Raw genomic sequence first — 16,227 nt, 5'->3', positions numbered from 1 at the left:
AAAGAATCTATAATAACAATATAATGACTCCTTTTTTCTGGCAGGCTTGCAGTATGTTAAACTCTGTTCTAAGTGTTTTAGCTGTATTTTATTATTTAATTCTCCCAGCCACCTTGTGAGGGAAGATAACATTAATTGCTGGAAACTGAGGCACAAAGGTCACCTGCCCAAGAACACACAGCTAAGTTGCAGAGCCAGATCCCAAGCCAGGCAGGCTGGCTCCGGAGCTCAGAGTCCTAACTACCATACTTTATTGCCTCCCTTGATAGGCTTCAGTGTTCACATAGTTGGTGGCCACCTTGGTGGTAGTGATCAGGCACATATAGCTTTCTGGGTAATGACCACATAATCATGAGTTCACAACACTTATTGATTATTATGTGCCAGGTAATGTTCTAGGTATTAAAGATATAGTGGTAAACAAGATAGGGACTCTACCCCTATGATGATTGTATTTTGACGGTGAGAGTGTTAGGCAAAAAAGTGTAACAGTGACAGAAAGTGACAAGGGGCGGGAAGTACAGGAAGTTAGTTAGTTAGTTTGGGCAGTACAGGAAGGCCTCTGTGGGGCAGTCCCATATGAGACAAGCCTTGACATTCAAGAAGAGCTGGGCATTTTGAGATCTGGGAAGAGGGCATTTCAGGCAGAGGTGCAGCAAGTACAAAGTCCTTGAGGTGGAAATGAACATGGCACGTTAGAAAAAAGAAGACCGAGGTTGTGCCAGGGTAGTGGGCACAGGAAAGAAATAGGCAGGGGTCAGACCACACCAGGTCTTGCAACATGGTTAGAAGTTTGGATTTTATTGTAAGTGAGCTGTGCAGCCATTGGAAGTTTATAGCAGGGATGGAGAGGTGGTGATATGCTCTAAATTCACCACTGAGAAGACAGAGCTGGCATAGGGTTACAGAATGTGGGGAAATCACACTTGTGGGTGATGATAGCTGATGTATTGACTTCTGAGGGCTTACATGACATGCTTTGGAGATCAGAAACATAAATATGAGAGTGTCGTCAATAAGGAAGTGAAAGCAGAAGTCAGTAAAATTGAGTATTATTATTAATGTAATCGCATCTCTAACCAAAGAATAAGAGAGTCTAGAGTAAAATAGAGCATAGGAATTTGGGCGGTCCCTTTGGAAGGAGTTTCTATTTAGATCAGTGCTATGGCAAATAACACTGAGGGGACAGGAGGATGCAAGGAACCGGTCTTGGTGAAGGACACGAAAGGGGCCATTGACTCCGAGGAAAAACATCTTTGAACAACACAGTGGCCAGCTGCTAGATTAGAATGGTTTCCCAGACTAATATCTTTTTCCAATGCCACTATTTTCCCATAAAGATTTTTTTTTTATTTTTTAAAAAAATCTGTATTTATTTCTGAGAGAGAGAGAGAGACAGAGTGCGAGCAGGGGAGGAGCAGAAAGAGAGGGAGACACAAAATCCGAAGCAGGCCCCAGGCTCCAGGCTCTGAGCCGGCAGCACAGAGCCCGACGCGGGGCTTGAACTCATGAAACTCAAGTTTATGACCTGAGCCGAAGTTGGACCCTTAACCGACTGAGCCACCCAGGCTCCCCTCCCATAAAGATTTTGATTCTGTCACCATGTCTAGAATGCAGAAATTACTGCAGCCAAAAAAAAATGGTGCCCTGCCCCCCCCCCCCCCGTTTTTTCCTGCTACATTTACTATCAATTAGTAATTCAAATGAATGTTTACTGCATACCTGCTACTTGCAAGAAGAGGACAGGCTCAATCCAGCTCTAGAGTCATGACGGTTCTTATCGCACCTCCTTGGACTCATCTCACTCCTGCCCCTGGAACTATTTCAGCCTCTTTTCTGTGTCTCAAATAGTCCAGGTATGTTACTGCTTCGGGGCCTTTGCACAAGCTACAGCACTTTCCCCAGATCTCCATTTGCCTCTGGACCACCCTTTCTTCAGGCCCTTCCTTGAAACCAGCTTCTCAGTGAGGCCATTCCTGGCTGCAAACCTAAAATTGAAACCTCCTTTTTTCTTTTCCCCTTCTGTGCTTCTTTTGCTTTTTCTTGGTACCTGCAATATCTTACATTTTATATATTTACCATTTTTATTGTCTGCCTCCTCCGCTAGAATTAACCTCTAGGAGGACAAGGATTTCAGTACACTACTATGTTCCCATTGCCTAGAGCAGTGCCTGGCATATATTACAAGAGTTTAATAAGTATTTGTTGAATAACCAAATCCATGAGGGCAGGAAGGGAGACAGGAGCTATCAAGGTGAATGTTCCAAGCATGAGACTAGGTACTTCGTATAGGTTATCTCCTGTGTGGTGAATATTGTCCTCACATTATAGGTGACAAAATCGATATCTTGTGAGAAAAACTTGCCCTAAATTATGCAATTAATAATTAGCATAACTGATTTTTTAAATGTTTATTTATTCTTGAAAGAGAGAGAGACAGAGCATGAGCAGGGGAGAGGCAGAGAAAGAGGGAGACACAGAACCCACAGAGCCTGATGCAGGGCTTGAACCCACCAACTGTGATATCATGACCTAAGCCGGAGTTAGACGCTTAACTGACTGAGCCACCCAGGTGTCCCTAGCGGAGCTGACTTTCGAAGTGTGGTCTTTATGTTTATGTAGCCTTCTCACCAGAATGTTGCCCTTCAGAAAGCAATGTCACAATGACTTCTGGAGGGCTTCAAGGGTGGGGCTGCTGCCTAGCAGCCAGTCTTAGTCACACCCTTCATTTTCTTGGTTAAAGTCTATTTGTGTCAGTGGTGACTCATGGAGCTGGTAAATGAAAGGGACAGGCTGGCTGAAAGTCCCTCCGAGGGGGACATCTGGCCCAGATATTCTTGGAGATATTCAAAGTCTATGCCATCCGATCCATTTGGGAACATAAAAAACAACCGAATCACATCATGGATCACCCAGCCATTTCTTTGGAAATTTGCTTATGGTAATCATGTTCCTAAACTCTAGTACATGTATGAAAACTCATTCCTTCCGTATGGGAATCTAACTGGAAGGAGCTGGGATATGCATGGGATGATATAAGAGCCCTGATCCAGGCGGGGCTGGGGCAGTGGTCCTCTCACTGAGTCCTGAGCCTTGATAAAACATGGCACCCATTCAGATGAAAAGGCAACACTTTAATTTTTTTTAACTTGCACAAAGGTACTCCTGGAGTTAGCTGTAGCCCTGGGCAGGGAGGTGGTAGATTGGAAGTGCATTAACATCTGTTAAATGCCAATTATAAGTCAGTCATTTGCTGTGGAAGATGTGTCCCTTGTTATCTCTTAAGTTCTCATGGCAGCCTAAAGAGGCAAGAAATGATTAGCGCCATTTTACAGACGAACCAAGGCTAAGTAACTTCCAAAAGTCATGTAGCCAGTAAATGGCATACCAGTACCTATCAGAAACCAGTTCTGAGAGTCTCAAAGCCTATGTTTATTCCTCTACTACCAGACAAGAAAGACTGGTGCTTAAGAAAGTCTGGAAAGTGGATTTAGAAAGTCTATTTTCTTCTCTTCCTTCTACCTTCTGGAGACACACCCATACTCCAGCAGAATCCCTATTCACTGGATCAGGGGATCTCAATTCTATTTGGATCCAAGTCCTGCTTTGAGTAACAAATTATTTTGTAATACCCCCTTTATTATCCTAAAATTAAATTCATGAATAACACAACCTACCACACATAATTTCAGAAATAACATGATGCCATAATTGTAAAGGCAAAAAATAATTTCTAATAAAATAATATGCATTTCAATATATAAATGCCCAGATATAACTACTTTACAAGACAATGAAGTAGTCAGACTCTTGCACCATATAATAAATAATGAATAAGTCTAGAATTAAGAAAGAAGGCTAAATGCCATTCATACAAGCAGTTTAGGAAAACAAATAAAGCAGATTTATAAGTGGATGCCAGAACAAAAACTTGTTAGGAAAAGTGATAACACTCTAGACTTCCTGGTTCCTGATAATAATAAGAATAGCTTTAGTTAATATAGGGATAATACTTGACAAATTAAACTATTGAAGTAAAAAAAGGAAAAGGGGTTTGACTATGTTATTTTTTAAAAGAAGTAAGTAATGTTAATGTGCTTCCTCTGGGATTGCCAGATTTTTTAAAATATACTATTTTATCGTTCTATCATGCATACCAAAAAAAGCCCAAATCGTATTGGGCATCAGTGAGATATGTAGGGTGAACTCCTCAGTATAAGCAGTACTCAGGTCAGAAATGGAACACCTCTGGGGTGCCTGGGTGGCTCAGTCGGTTAAGCGGCTGACTTCAGCTCAGGTCATGATCTCCCAGTTCGTGGGTTCGAGCCCCGCGTCAGGCTCTGTGCTTACAGCTCAGAGCCTGGAGCCTGCTTTGGATTCTGTGTCTCCCTCTCTCTCTGCCCTTCCCCTGATAAAGCTCTGTCTCTCTCTCTCTCTCTCTCTCTCTCTCAAAAATAAATAAGCATTAAATAAACAAATCATAAAAAAGAAATGGAACACCATTATCACCCGAAAAGCCCTCTTCATACCCTTTCTGTTTTTCCTCCCACCCTCCTCTAAAAGGTACCCCCGTTCTAACTTCTAACACATAAATTAGTTTTGCCTATTTTTGAATTTATGTAAGTGTACTCATACAGTATGTAAATGTTCGTGTCTAAATTATTTCATTCACCACTGTGAATGTGCAGGGTGTTGTTCCTTTTCGTTGCCATATAGTATTCCTCCGTATGAGCATTGCACAACTGAATTTTCCATTCTACCATTAATGGACATTTGGTTATTCCAGTTGGGACTATTATGGATCATGTTGCTTTTAATGTTCTTCTACTTGTCTTTTGGTACACAGTTGTATGCATTCTTGCTGAGTAAACACCAAGGAGCAGGAGTTTTCAGGTCGTGGAGATGTCTATTTCAGCTTTGGTAAATACTGCCAAAGAGTTTTCCAAGGTGATTGTATCAATTTCCTTTCACACTAAAAGCTTATTCAAGATTTCCAGTTGTTTCACATCCTAGCAGCACCAAGTGTTACCTGTCTTTATAATTTTAGCCATCTTGTGGGTTGCGCATTGTGGTTTAAATCTGTAATTCCTTTATGACTGCTGAAGTTGAGCATTTGTTATATGTTTACTGATTATTTGGATATTCTTCTTTCTGAGCTTCCCATTCAAGTATTTTACCTATTTTTTTTATTAAGTTGTTTTTTCTTATTGATCTGTAATTTTTTATTAAGTTGTTTCCCCTTATGATCTGTAATTTCACGTTGATTGGTAATCTGATCTTAATCTATCATAGATCAACACTATCCAATGGCAATATAATGTGAGCAACGTGTTTAATTTTACATTTTGAATGCCACAGTAAAAAAAGAGTAAAAAGAAACATGTGAAGTTTATTTTCCTATGTTTTATTTAATCTGATAGATCCAAAATACTATCATTTCAACATGCAACCAATAAAACATTTATTAATGAGATATTTTGTACTGTTTTTCACTTGAAGTCTTTAAAACCTGAGGTGTATTTTACACTTACACACATGTCAATTTAAATTAGCCACATTTCAAGTGCTGATAGTTAATATGGGTAGTGACTACTGCATTGGATGGACACTGCAGGTCTCGATGTTTTTGGTGCTTATATCTTCCTCCATATCTTGGCTTAATTTCTCATTTTTCTAATGGTATCTTTTTTTTAATTAAGTATTATGTTGAAACAGTTTCAAACCTAAAGTTGCAAAGACAGTACAAAGAATTCTCTTACCTCTTTACCCCAGTTCTTCAATTGTTAAATGTTCTCTCTATCACATGCACGCTCTCTTTTTCTCTCCATATATATATACATATACATCCAGCTGACCTTTGAACACATGAGATTAAGAGTGATCACTCCCTACACAGCTGAACATTCACATATAACTTTTGATTGCCCAAAAATGTAACTGACAGCTTACTGTTGACTAGAAGCCCTACAAATAATATAAAGAGCTGATTAACGTGTATTTTATATGTTATATGTATTATACAATGTATTCTTACAATAAAGTAAGCTAGAGAATATACAACATTATTAAGAAAATCATAAGGAAGAAAAAATACATTTACAGTACTATACTGTAAAAAATCTGCATTTTACATTGTTTCTCATCTTTTATACTTTTTTCCCTGTATTTTCTGTCCTTTTGCATCACCAAGCTTCAAGTCTGAATATGTTCTTCTGATTCATTTTCCTATTTCTTTCGTTTTTTCAGCTTTTATAATCTGCTTTTAAACTCATGCATTGAATTCTTGCTTTCAGAGATGGCACTTGTTATTTCTACAATTTTTATCTGATTCCTTTTTATTGCTTCTAAAATTCTCTGGGGCGCCTGGGTGGTTTAGTCAGTTAAGAGTCCAACTCTTGATATCGGCTCAGATCATGATCTCGTGATTCGTGAGATCAAGCCCTGCAGCCAGCTCTGCCTGCTCAGGATTCTCTCTCCCCCTCTCTCTTCCCTTCCCCCACTTGCTCTCTCTTCTGTCTCAAAATAAAGAAATAAACATTAAAAAAATAAAATTCTCCAATTTATCATTTAATTTTCTTGAATATAATTATCAGCTTTAGCCCCTTTGCTGAACTGATTTATCACTTAATGCAATATATTTTTAAATGAGACAAAAATCTACTTAAAACATTATACCAAAAATCAAATCTATTTATCCCATTCAATTAGACCACTGCAGCAGAGTGGGTGGTTTCCCAGAATAATAATTCTTTTTTTTTTTTTTTAATTTTTTTTTTTAACGTTTATTTATTTTTGAGACAGAGAGAGACAGAGCATGAATGGGGGAGGGTCACAGAGAGAAGGAGACACAGAATCTGAAACAGGCTCCAGGCTCTGAGCTGTCAGCACAGAGCCCGACGCGGGGCTCGAACCCACAGACCATGAGATCATGACCTGAGCCGAAGTCGGACGCTTAACCAACTGAGCCACCCAGGCGCCCCAGAATAATAATTCTTATAATGGCCTCATACATAGCCAAATGAGGAAAGTAGATAAACTGTCTCATAAAACTAGAACAATCTGCATAAATATTAGGCATCCTCTTGATGTTATAACTATGGTTAGACATGTATATGATGGGAACTGCTGAATTCTTAAAAGTCTTCATCAAAACTGGCCACAATATAAAACTTTGCCTAAATATTCTTCAGTACTAAATAATCACCTGCATAGGTTCCTTTGCACTTCATCATCATTCAAACATCAAATCCTTGATAATCCTTAGAGTTACCTGAAGTTCTACCTTCACTTCTCAATTTTACCATCACACCGTTGCTTATGCAGGAGATATATGTAGCACATCGACAGTAATATTTATTTATTTATTTATTTATTTATTTATTTATTTATAGAGAGAGAGTGAGCAGGGAAGAGGGGAGAGTGAGGGAGCTGGGGGGGGGGGGAAGAAGAATCTCAAGCAGGCTCCATGCTCAGCGTGGAGACCAATGTGGGGCTTGATCCCATGTCCTGGGATCATGACCTGAACTAAAATCAGTAACCGAACGCTGAACCAACTAAGCCACCCAGGTGACCTTAGACGGTCATCTTTGATTGTACTGTGTTTGGATTGGCAATAATGAAAAGTTGATAAATTTGCATCAATCAGGATGCAAACTGGTGGACCCAGTTGTGTGTTATATTAGTAACATAAACAGGAAGATTGATGGGGAAAATTTCTCTTTCTTGAGAAAGAGATCTTTATTGACTTTTTTTTAGTGTCTGATCAACTTTTTCTTTTAGCCTCTTACCTTGCTTTCTCTTTCTTCCTATGTGTACCCTGCAGTTTGGAGGCTTACTCTAAAATCTCAGTCAAGTACAGTTACTTTAAAGTCCATGTTTGAGAACTCCAATCTCTGGATTTCCTTTGGGTTTATTTCTACTCTTTTTTTTTTTTTTTTTTGTATGAGTGGCTGTTTTATGTTGAATGCCAAACATTTTGCATGAAAAAAATCATAAAAATTAGTTGAAGATTTGGATGATTTCTATTCAGAGATTATTTACTTATTTATTTATTTATTTATTTATTTATTTTCTGGTGTGCAGTAAGGGTACAAGCAGATCACCTTAAAGCAGTATGGAAACTATATAGATATGAAGCTGGATTTCAGGGTTTTTTGAGAGCTGGTCTATTTCTTATTTACCCTTATTCCCATAGTTTATCTGTATAGGGTCCCAACTAAAAGCCCAGGGTGTTTTCCAGTCTCCCATCCTCCACGGCCAACCTAATTTTTGGTCCCCAACTTTCAGAGACACACATGTCCAAATTTCCGCTCAAACCCTGTGCTTCTCGGCCACTCTTTGATTAGCCCATGTTGAAAGGGAACATCAGTACTAACTGTGGCTCACCACTTTGGACTTCCCCCTCTCTTTGCAGTCTTGGCCCTTTATATTCTTCCTTCCTTGGTGTATCTTGGATGTCTCCAACTATATCTTTTTTATTTAGTCCAGCTTTTCTACCTGTTCTTAGCTGGAGTATTAGTCTGAAGCAAACTAGTCCACCAATGAGAAAACTGGGTGCCAAAATATCCAAGTACTTTGCAAGACATGTTTCATATCTCTAATAATGTAAACACTAATTTCAAAAATACTATGAGTACCTAAAAATATTAATATTACCTGATGGGGCGCCTGGGTGGCTCAGTTGGTTGAGTGTCCAACTTTGGCTCAGGTCATGATCTCACAGTCCGTGAGTTCCAGCCCCATGTTGAGCTCTATGCTGAGAGCTCAGAGCCTGGAGCCTGCTTTGGATTCTGTGTCTCCCTCTCTCTCGGCTCCTCCCGCTCACACTCTGTCTCTATCTCAAAAATAAATAAACATAAGAAAAAATTTTAAAAAATATTAAGATTACTTGAAATATTAATGAAAGTGAAAATGACCAAATCAATACCAATATTTTTACATTTTATTTATCATCAGTGTTACTGCAATTATATTTCGAGTAGACAGAATGCTTAGAGTAAATTATACAATAATTTTGAGATCGTATCTTTGTTCCATTTATAAGCTTTGTTTCTCACACAACCTTCTTCTCTATTATTGGGCTTTCTGCACTATTACTTGTAAAAAATTTTCTTAGTGCTGTTATATATAAGTCAGGCACAACCAATTATTCCTGTAAAGTCCGGCAAGATATCTGAATATTATGTAGGACATGTGACAATTCACTTTGTGACTGGGCAATGCACTGCAGAGGTGGCCAGCCTCCCTGGCCCAGTGACCAGGAGCATCCCCACAGTAATTTTTTTTTTTAATTTTTTTTTCAACGTTTTTTATTTATTTTTGGGACAGAGAGGGACAGAGCATGAACGGGGGAGGGGCAGAGAGAGAGGGAGACACAGAATCGGAAACAGGCTCCAGGCTCCGAGCCATCAGCCCAGAGCCTGACGCGGGGCTCGAACTCACGGACCGCGAGATCGTGACCTGGCTGAAGTCGGACGCTTAACCGACTGCGCCACCCAGGCGCCCCTCCCACAGTAATTTTTGACAAGCAAAATGCTTCCGCAAGTTTCCAAAAAAAAAACAAAAACAAAAACAAAAGCCCTGCATTAGATGTATAAAATCATCCCTGCAGACAATTCTAGCCTGGAATACGTGTGGCTTACAGGGTCATCTTTAGAGGCTAAAGGGTAGCACGAACGAGCCACGTGTGATAACTCCTAAAGCTATCCAAAACTCAAAACAGGTTAGTGTAAATATTCAGGACAACGGTAAAGGCAACACGCACTCTGACATTTCTTCTTGGGTTAGGATGGGAGCGCTCATGAGGGGGCTGGAAACTATCTTCATAACCTCTTGCAATTGTCACCTACCAAGTACCAGGACCTGATTGCTTTCATCCTGTTTTCCCAATCCTGCCAACAACCCTGTAAGGAAGAGTTTTTATTCCCAATTTGGACATGAGGAACCGGGTACTTAAAACACTGAAGTGACTGCTCAAGATTTTAAAACCATCAGACACTTCTGTGATTCCTCTGCAGTCCCACTGCTCCACACAAGGCTGCCAACCGTTTTAAAGCCCCGTGCGTGCCCCACTTAGAGGTAGAAGGGGGCAACCTGCGGGGAAAACTGGATCTAAAAGGGGCCTAATAGGGAACTGTCTAGGCTACACTCCATTTAGTCCTCCATTCCCCTGCCGTAGGCATGGCCCTGGGAGCCCTCTTCAGCAGCACATCCCCGCCGGGTGGCCCAACTTCCAAAGCCCTTCCGCTCAATCCCACACCTGCACAGCCCCTGCAGCCGCGTGTCCTACAACCCTTCCCTGCACCTGCGCCCAACGCAGAGTTCACACTGCTTTGGGACCTAGGGGTGCGCGGGAAGGCGGGGCAGGGGGAGGGTCCCGCGCAGCTGCGCAGGCGCACGCGGCTCCCGAACAGCAGCGCAGGCGCGCGCGGAGCCGCTTCCCTTGCATTCGCGGCGCCCCTGCGTTCTCTTAGCAACGCTGTACTTAAATGCCAGCCTGGCTGCGCACGCGATGTGCTTCAGCAAAGCGGGTGCGCGGGGCTGATAAGGGAGTCAAGGATAGAGGGCAGGAGGGAAGAGTGGGAAGGCTGGCGGGCGAGAGGATGCAGTTCTTCCCCTCCACGGGGTTCGGTCTGGTTTTTGTTCTCTGTCCGGCCCAGTCCTGGTCTCGGCTTCCACACACCCCACGCGCTCCCTAAGCGCTCACTTAGACCCAGGGGCCTTCCTCATGTGGAGTTTCTCCTCTTTCTTGATCTTCAGATTCGCTGGATAACTACTCCTTTGGAACATGTCAACAGAGGAAGCTCTTTCCTCAATACTACCCCCCAAACTTGTTGGGGAACAAGTTTATCCCTCTTCGAGGAGCGCCCCACAGAGGGCCTGGATGTTACATAGCAGAAGATGTGAGTATTCACCTTCCCTTGCGTGGGTCTCAGCTCCCTATTCGAGGACACCCGGGTTGCATGGAAGAAAAACACGTAATCTTTGAGGTGGCCGCATAGGAAGGTGCCCTCGCCCTCTAAGGCCAGCTGTCAGATCCAGTGTCGCAATTAAAGGACTCTTGTCTCCACTATCAACACCCACCAACCACAAGCCTCTCTTTATATAGTCTTTTATGTAGTACTCACTCCATTTCCACCTCCAAACGCCTCTGAACCAATGCCTCCCATTAGTCCAACCTTGGTACCTTGCTGTGCTGCTAGGTCATGAAATAACGTAATCTGACCAAGGGTGGGATTAGGGCAAATTCAGCTCTGTGGAGCCCACAGGACTGGATTCACTGGAATGCACAAGTCATTTACTCTACGTAGCCAGCCACGTTTCCTTGCAGATGTATCTGCCTTACTTTATATAATTGTTTCTATAGTCCTCACTCACAGGAGTAAAAAAGAAAGAGCAACTTTTGCAGAGAAGATTCAGATAAGAACATTTTGAGTTCACTCTGTTTTGATAACTATAATATTCATTATGTGTTTTCTTTCTTTCCTTTCTTAATACACTACCTGAAGATGTATGGATTGGCATACAACCTCTCTAGGATCCCAACCAGTAGAAAAGGATATACTTTTGGCGCCAGGACAGCTGTGAGGTTTAAGTCAATCAACAAGGTTAGAAATGGCTGAATGTGCTTTGATTTTAGTGTGACCCATGTTGCTGTATGTATTTGCTGCATGTATTTGCATCCCAGAGAGAACAGGGTGTTACCCAAAAAATATCCCCTGCAATTCAAGAAAAATATTTAGACCAAGGCTGTTAAGAAATATATCTGAAAAACTTGGATGTTAGTATCTCAAATGTGTATCAGAGCCCTGGGAGAGTGGAAAATGATCCTAGAAAGAACTAGTACCAAGACAGGGCTTCAGGGCTGACACAGATGATGTTACAGAAGCTTTGTTTATATGCATCCTATCATCTTGTAAGAAAAAAAACAAATTCCTACCTTTTAACCCTTTTGTGTGATTGGATTTCAAGTCTAAATGTCTTCAGTATAGGATCCTAATCTGTTGTTGAACATTTTTCTGACACTTGAGCTCAAGGAGAGGGATACTGGATCTAAGAAATCTCTGGGTGGGATGACAGACACAGCAGGTGCAAGAAGTCACCTTGGTCCTTTTCCGCCTATAGGTGTCTTTCTACAGCCTCAGCATATGTGTCTTTAGGTAGCTGAACCCCACCCTCATCTTGGGTTTCTCCCTACTGTAGGTTTAAATCTGTAGCTGCAGTAGTGAAACCATAGTGATACATGAACAGAAAGAGGATCTGTCTGTTTTCTTTAATTAGAGGCTTTGTATGTGTGTGTGTGTGTATATATATATATATCACCCTCTAACATGTTTATCTTTCTCTGAAAAACAGGACATGATGCTTTACCCTGGCATGTACCAGACTGCACATCCTCGGGAGCAAAAACACAAACAAAATTTTGCTCCATTTAATACCTTCTTGCCTCGATTTAGGACAGACTCAAAGGACACTTATTATCCTGGGTATGTCTCCTCTTTCCTGGAGTCCTTCAACAAACAGCAATAGGAAAGGATGTACAACGGAGAGGCTCCATCCAAACCATGTCAGCTCAATAAGAAACCACCTGTGCATCTTTAAAGAGCCAACCCCTTACCTTCCAGATCTCTGGCATTGTAGAATTCTAATTCACAGTGGTTCATTCAGTCAATGTTTATAAACGTGCCAGGCACTTTTAAGGGTTCCTGAGGTTTTGCTTAGTTAAACCCATCACGCAAGGCTCCTCATTCCTTGGACCCTACACTCTGGAGTCCAGACAGATGAGAAGTAAATAAACATGAAAACATCAATGGTAATTAGGACAGTTACCGTACAATTGAGTAGTCAGACAGTGACACTTCTGAGAGTGAACTTATTAATTACACCAAAACAGTAGCCACAAGCTAGGACTGTCATGGGCACACCAGACAGTGTGGCGAGCTGGCGATGTGCTATGAAGACAGTAACCGGGTGATTAGATGGATGGCGCTGCTTTGGCAAGGATGTCCAGAAAGGTCTTTAGGGGAACAGACACGTGATCTGAAGTCCGAGTGACAAGATGGTGCCAGGCCTGTGAAGATCTGAGCCCAGGGCCCAGGGCTTCCCAGGCAGCAGGAACAGCAAATGGGAAGGCTGTAAGCTGGGGAGGAACCGGTGGGCAGAATGAAGAGAGAGGCTGGTGTGGCGAGGGTGTGCTAAGCAAGGAGGAACTGAATGCAGGAGGAAGGCCAGGGCTGAGCACGTGGCCCTTATAGACCAAGTGCTTCAGGAAGCCATTCAGCATGTGTGCAACTATGGGGCAGAGGGTCAAGGTCTTTGCCTGATTCATGAGAAATCCAAGGATCAGACAGTGGGTGTAACTTTCTCAAGGTTGCATGAAGGAAGTGAAAATGTTGACTCTTGGCCCCCATGTCCATCCTAAGTGCTGTTTCCAACACAGTGAAGAGTCTACACCAAAAACAAAGCGTTATGAACAAAAGCAATTATAAAATAATGCCATGTCTATCAAAATTTAACAGCCTTCTCATCCTGAGATTGCTGATTGGATTATCATTACACTTTTACCACCAGTTTCAAATCATGAGCAGTACTTATTCATGACTGTGGTAGATCTCTTTTTCTCACCCACCGCTCCTGGGATCTTTTGGTCTCTCCACCAAGGATACTGAGTTGCAGAAATATTTTTTAAACTAGAGTCAATGTTAATCCCAACTGGATGGCAAGACTAGATATCATAATCTTTCACAGAAATACATTAATAGGCAAGCAAACCCCACACTTGCCCCACATTAAAAAAAGCTAATTGGGCTATTTCCTTTTCTCAAGGAGTTAGGCCAAGTTCAGGGATGGCTGTGGTACTGATGGAGTTTGTATACAGTCACTAAGTCATCACATGTGATGCTTTGTATTTTTATTTCTAGCCCTGGCACATACAACCCAGAGATGAAGCCCCCCAAAAAAATCACCTGGCCAATGAAATTTGGATCTCCAGACTGGGCTCAGGTTCCATGCCTACAGAAAAGAACCCTAAGAACTGAGGTAATCGGACTGGACTTTTGTGGAACCCTCTTCCTTATGTATCAGGGGTTCTTATCCAGAAGTGTTTGAATGAGCTACAGGAAGTCCTTACTCCCGGGACAGTAGATGCACATATTAGATTATATTCTTGAGAGTTACACAGTTTCATTAGATTTTTGGAGGTGTATATGACCGAACAAAAGGCACATTTTCTCCCTTAATCCTCAAATGCTCTTCTGGTGTAGGAACAGAACGATCCCTAGATGATAGAGGAGGAAAAACAGGCTCTGATGGATTAAGTGATGTGTCCAGATTGACATCTTTTTTTTTTTAAATATGAAATTTATTGTCAAACTGATTTCCATACAACACCCAGTGCTCATCCCAACAGGTGCCCTCCTTAATGCCCATCACCCACTTTCCCCTCCCTCCCACCCCCCATCAACCCTCAGTTTATTCTCAGTTTTTAAGAGTCTCTAATGGTTTGGCTCCCTCCCTCTGTAACATTTTTTTTTTCCTTCCCCTCGCCCATGGTCTTCTGGTAAGTTTCTCAGGATCCACATAAGAGTGAAAACATATGGTATCTGTCTTTCTCTGTGTGACTTATTTCACTTAGCATAACACTCTCCAGTTCCATCCATGTTGCTATAAAAGGCCATGTTTCATTCTTTCTCATTGCCAAGTAGTATTCCATTGTGTATATAAACCACAATTTCTTTATCCATTCATCAGTTAATGGGCATTTAGGCTCTTTCCATAATTTGGCTATTGTTGAAAGTGCTGCTGTAAACATTGGGGTACAAGTGTCCCTATGCATCAGCACTCCTGTATCCCTTGGGTAAATTCCTAGCCCAGATTGACATCTTGAATCTAGATCTCGTAACTACTAAGCCAGTGCTCTTTCCATCACACCATTTGAGTATTAGATCACCCAGGGGCTGTAGACCATTCTGGTAAGAACATGAATTCATGGGACAGACTGCTTAGGTTCAAGTACTAGCTCCCATATTTACTGACTGTGTCATCTCGGGCAATTTTACTAAGCCTCCATTTTCCTTTCTTTATAATGGGTATAAAGCAACTAAAAAAATTAAGAAATAAATAAAATGGATATAATAATAGAATCCATCTGATAAGGTTGTAAAGATAGAGATAAGGTAGAGAAGCATCTAACAGTACCTATAACATAATAATAATAAACTTTCAATCCATGTGAGTTATCATAATTCTGGGGGTGCCGGGTTTTTTAAAGAGGAACCTTGGATTAATTCTACAACTACGTATTAAATGCCTAATGCATCCACATCACGGCAGCTAGACCTATGAGTAACATGGAGGAATCAAACACATAATCTTTGTGTTTGAGAAGTTTACCAGCTCTTCTCAGAGATTTGCCAAGTAGAAAACAATTCCTAGCATGACAGCAGCAGAGGAAGGTGACAGAGAGTAGCTGTACATGCAAACATTGACAGCATCCCTGAGACGAGGCTCCTCTGGGGTGGGCTTCAGCCGGGCCACACCGGCAGCGACGAGCCAGGAAGACCAGACGTGGAGGGCTCTCATTAGAATATTGACCCAGACAATACTCCTTCCTTGCAGCTGTCCACTGACAAGGACTTCAGAAAGCACCGGAACCGCGTGGCCTACCTAAGCCTGTTTTACAACTGAGGAGCTGTGACTGCCTTCACGAGGTCCTCCTGACCACAGATCCAGGACTGAGGACAGAGTCGCTCTTCCCCCTGCACTGCTGTGCTCTCTTCTCTGCCAGCATGGGGCCCAGGGAGGGAGAGGGCTCATAACTACCGTGTGAGAGGAGAAAGACCGCTGCAGAGCTCTGTCTCCATGTGCTGGTTTGTCGTGTGCGTACGTACGTAGACGGGCCTGGGGGTTCCTGCCGAGTGTTCAGTGGGGTGGCTCCACTTTACCGACCTACTTGTGGGTCCCTGTCCTCACGCTCTCGTTCCCAGGTTCCAGTCTTATATATTCTACCACTAGCATTGGGAAGAAGGGCTGGTGGCCTCTACACATCAAGGATTGGATGGCTTCCTTGGGTTTGTACTTGGCCATGCTACATACAGAGGAAACATACAGGCAGGGTAAAACATTTCTATTTTACGATCTGTCCCAAATTTCTGAGTTCCTGGCATGGAGTAGACAGGTCCAGATTTGTTGCTTTCCCAGACTGACATTAAACTCACTGAATCAAAAATT

General features: G+C 42.0%; 1 protein-coding gene across 2 annotated transcripts; it reads left to right on the top strand.

Annotated features, from left to right (window-relative positions):
- Positions 1-2,751: 2,751 nt before the first annotated feature.
- On the top strand, positions 2,752-15,859 carry CIMAP3 (ciliary microtubule associated protein 3). Of its 2 annotated transcripts, none has more exons than XM_078451564.2 (6): positions 2,752-2,941; positions 10,759-10,901; positions 11,508-11,606; positions 12,355-12,485; positions 13,920-14,037; positions 15,616-15,859. In XM_078451564.2, the coding sequence occupies exons 1-6, from the start codon at positions 2,767-2,769 to the stop codon at positions 15,682-15,684; spliced, it is 735 nt and encodes a 244-aa protein (XP_078307690.2). In that variant the 5' UTR covers positions 2,752-2,766; the 3' UTR covers positions 15,685-15,859. The 2 variants fall into 2 exon arrangements, with proteins under 2 accessions (XP_078307690.2, XP_078307691.1); XM_078451565.2 differs by lacking the exon at positions 2,752-2,941 and adding an exon at positions 10,417-10,529.
- Positions 15,860-16,227: the final 368 nt, after the last annotated feature.

The sequence above is a fragment of the Panthera onca genome, chromosome C1 (genome assembly GCF_046562875.1).
Source record: "Panthera onca isolate mPanOnc1 chromosome C1, mPanOnc1 haplotype 2, whole genome shotgun sequence".
NCBI classification, from domain to species: Eukaryota; Metazoa; Chordata; class Mammalia; order Carnivora; family Felidae; genus Panthera; species Panthera onca.
The sequence above is the reverse complement of the archived record's forward strand: the minus strand, read 5'-3'. Positions and strand labels throughout refer to the sequence as shown.

Bases quoted from the DNA above. Each gene is read 5' to 3' on its own strand.
- CIMAP3 (XM_078451564.2), top strand. From the start codon at position 2,767: ATGGAGCTGGTAAATGAAAGGGACAGGCTGGCTGAAAGTCCCTCCGAG. The intron at 12,486-13,919 runs GTATGTCTCCTC...TTTTATTTCTAG, and splicing joins AAGGACACTTATTATCCTGG to CCCTGGCACATACAACCCAG. The intron at 14,038-15,615 runs GTAATCGGACTG...CCTTCCTTGCAG, and splicing joins AAAGAACCCTAAGAACTGAG to CTGTCCACTGACAAGGACTT.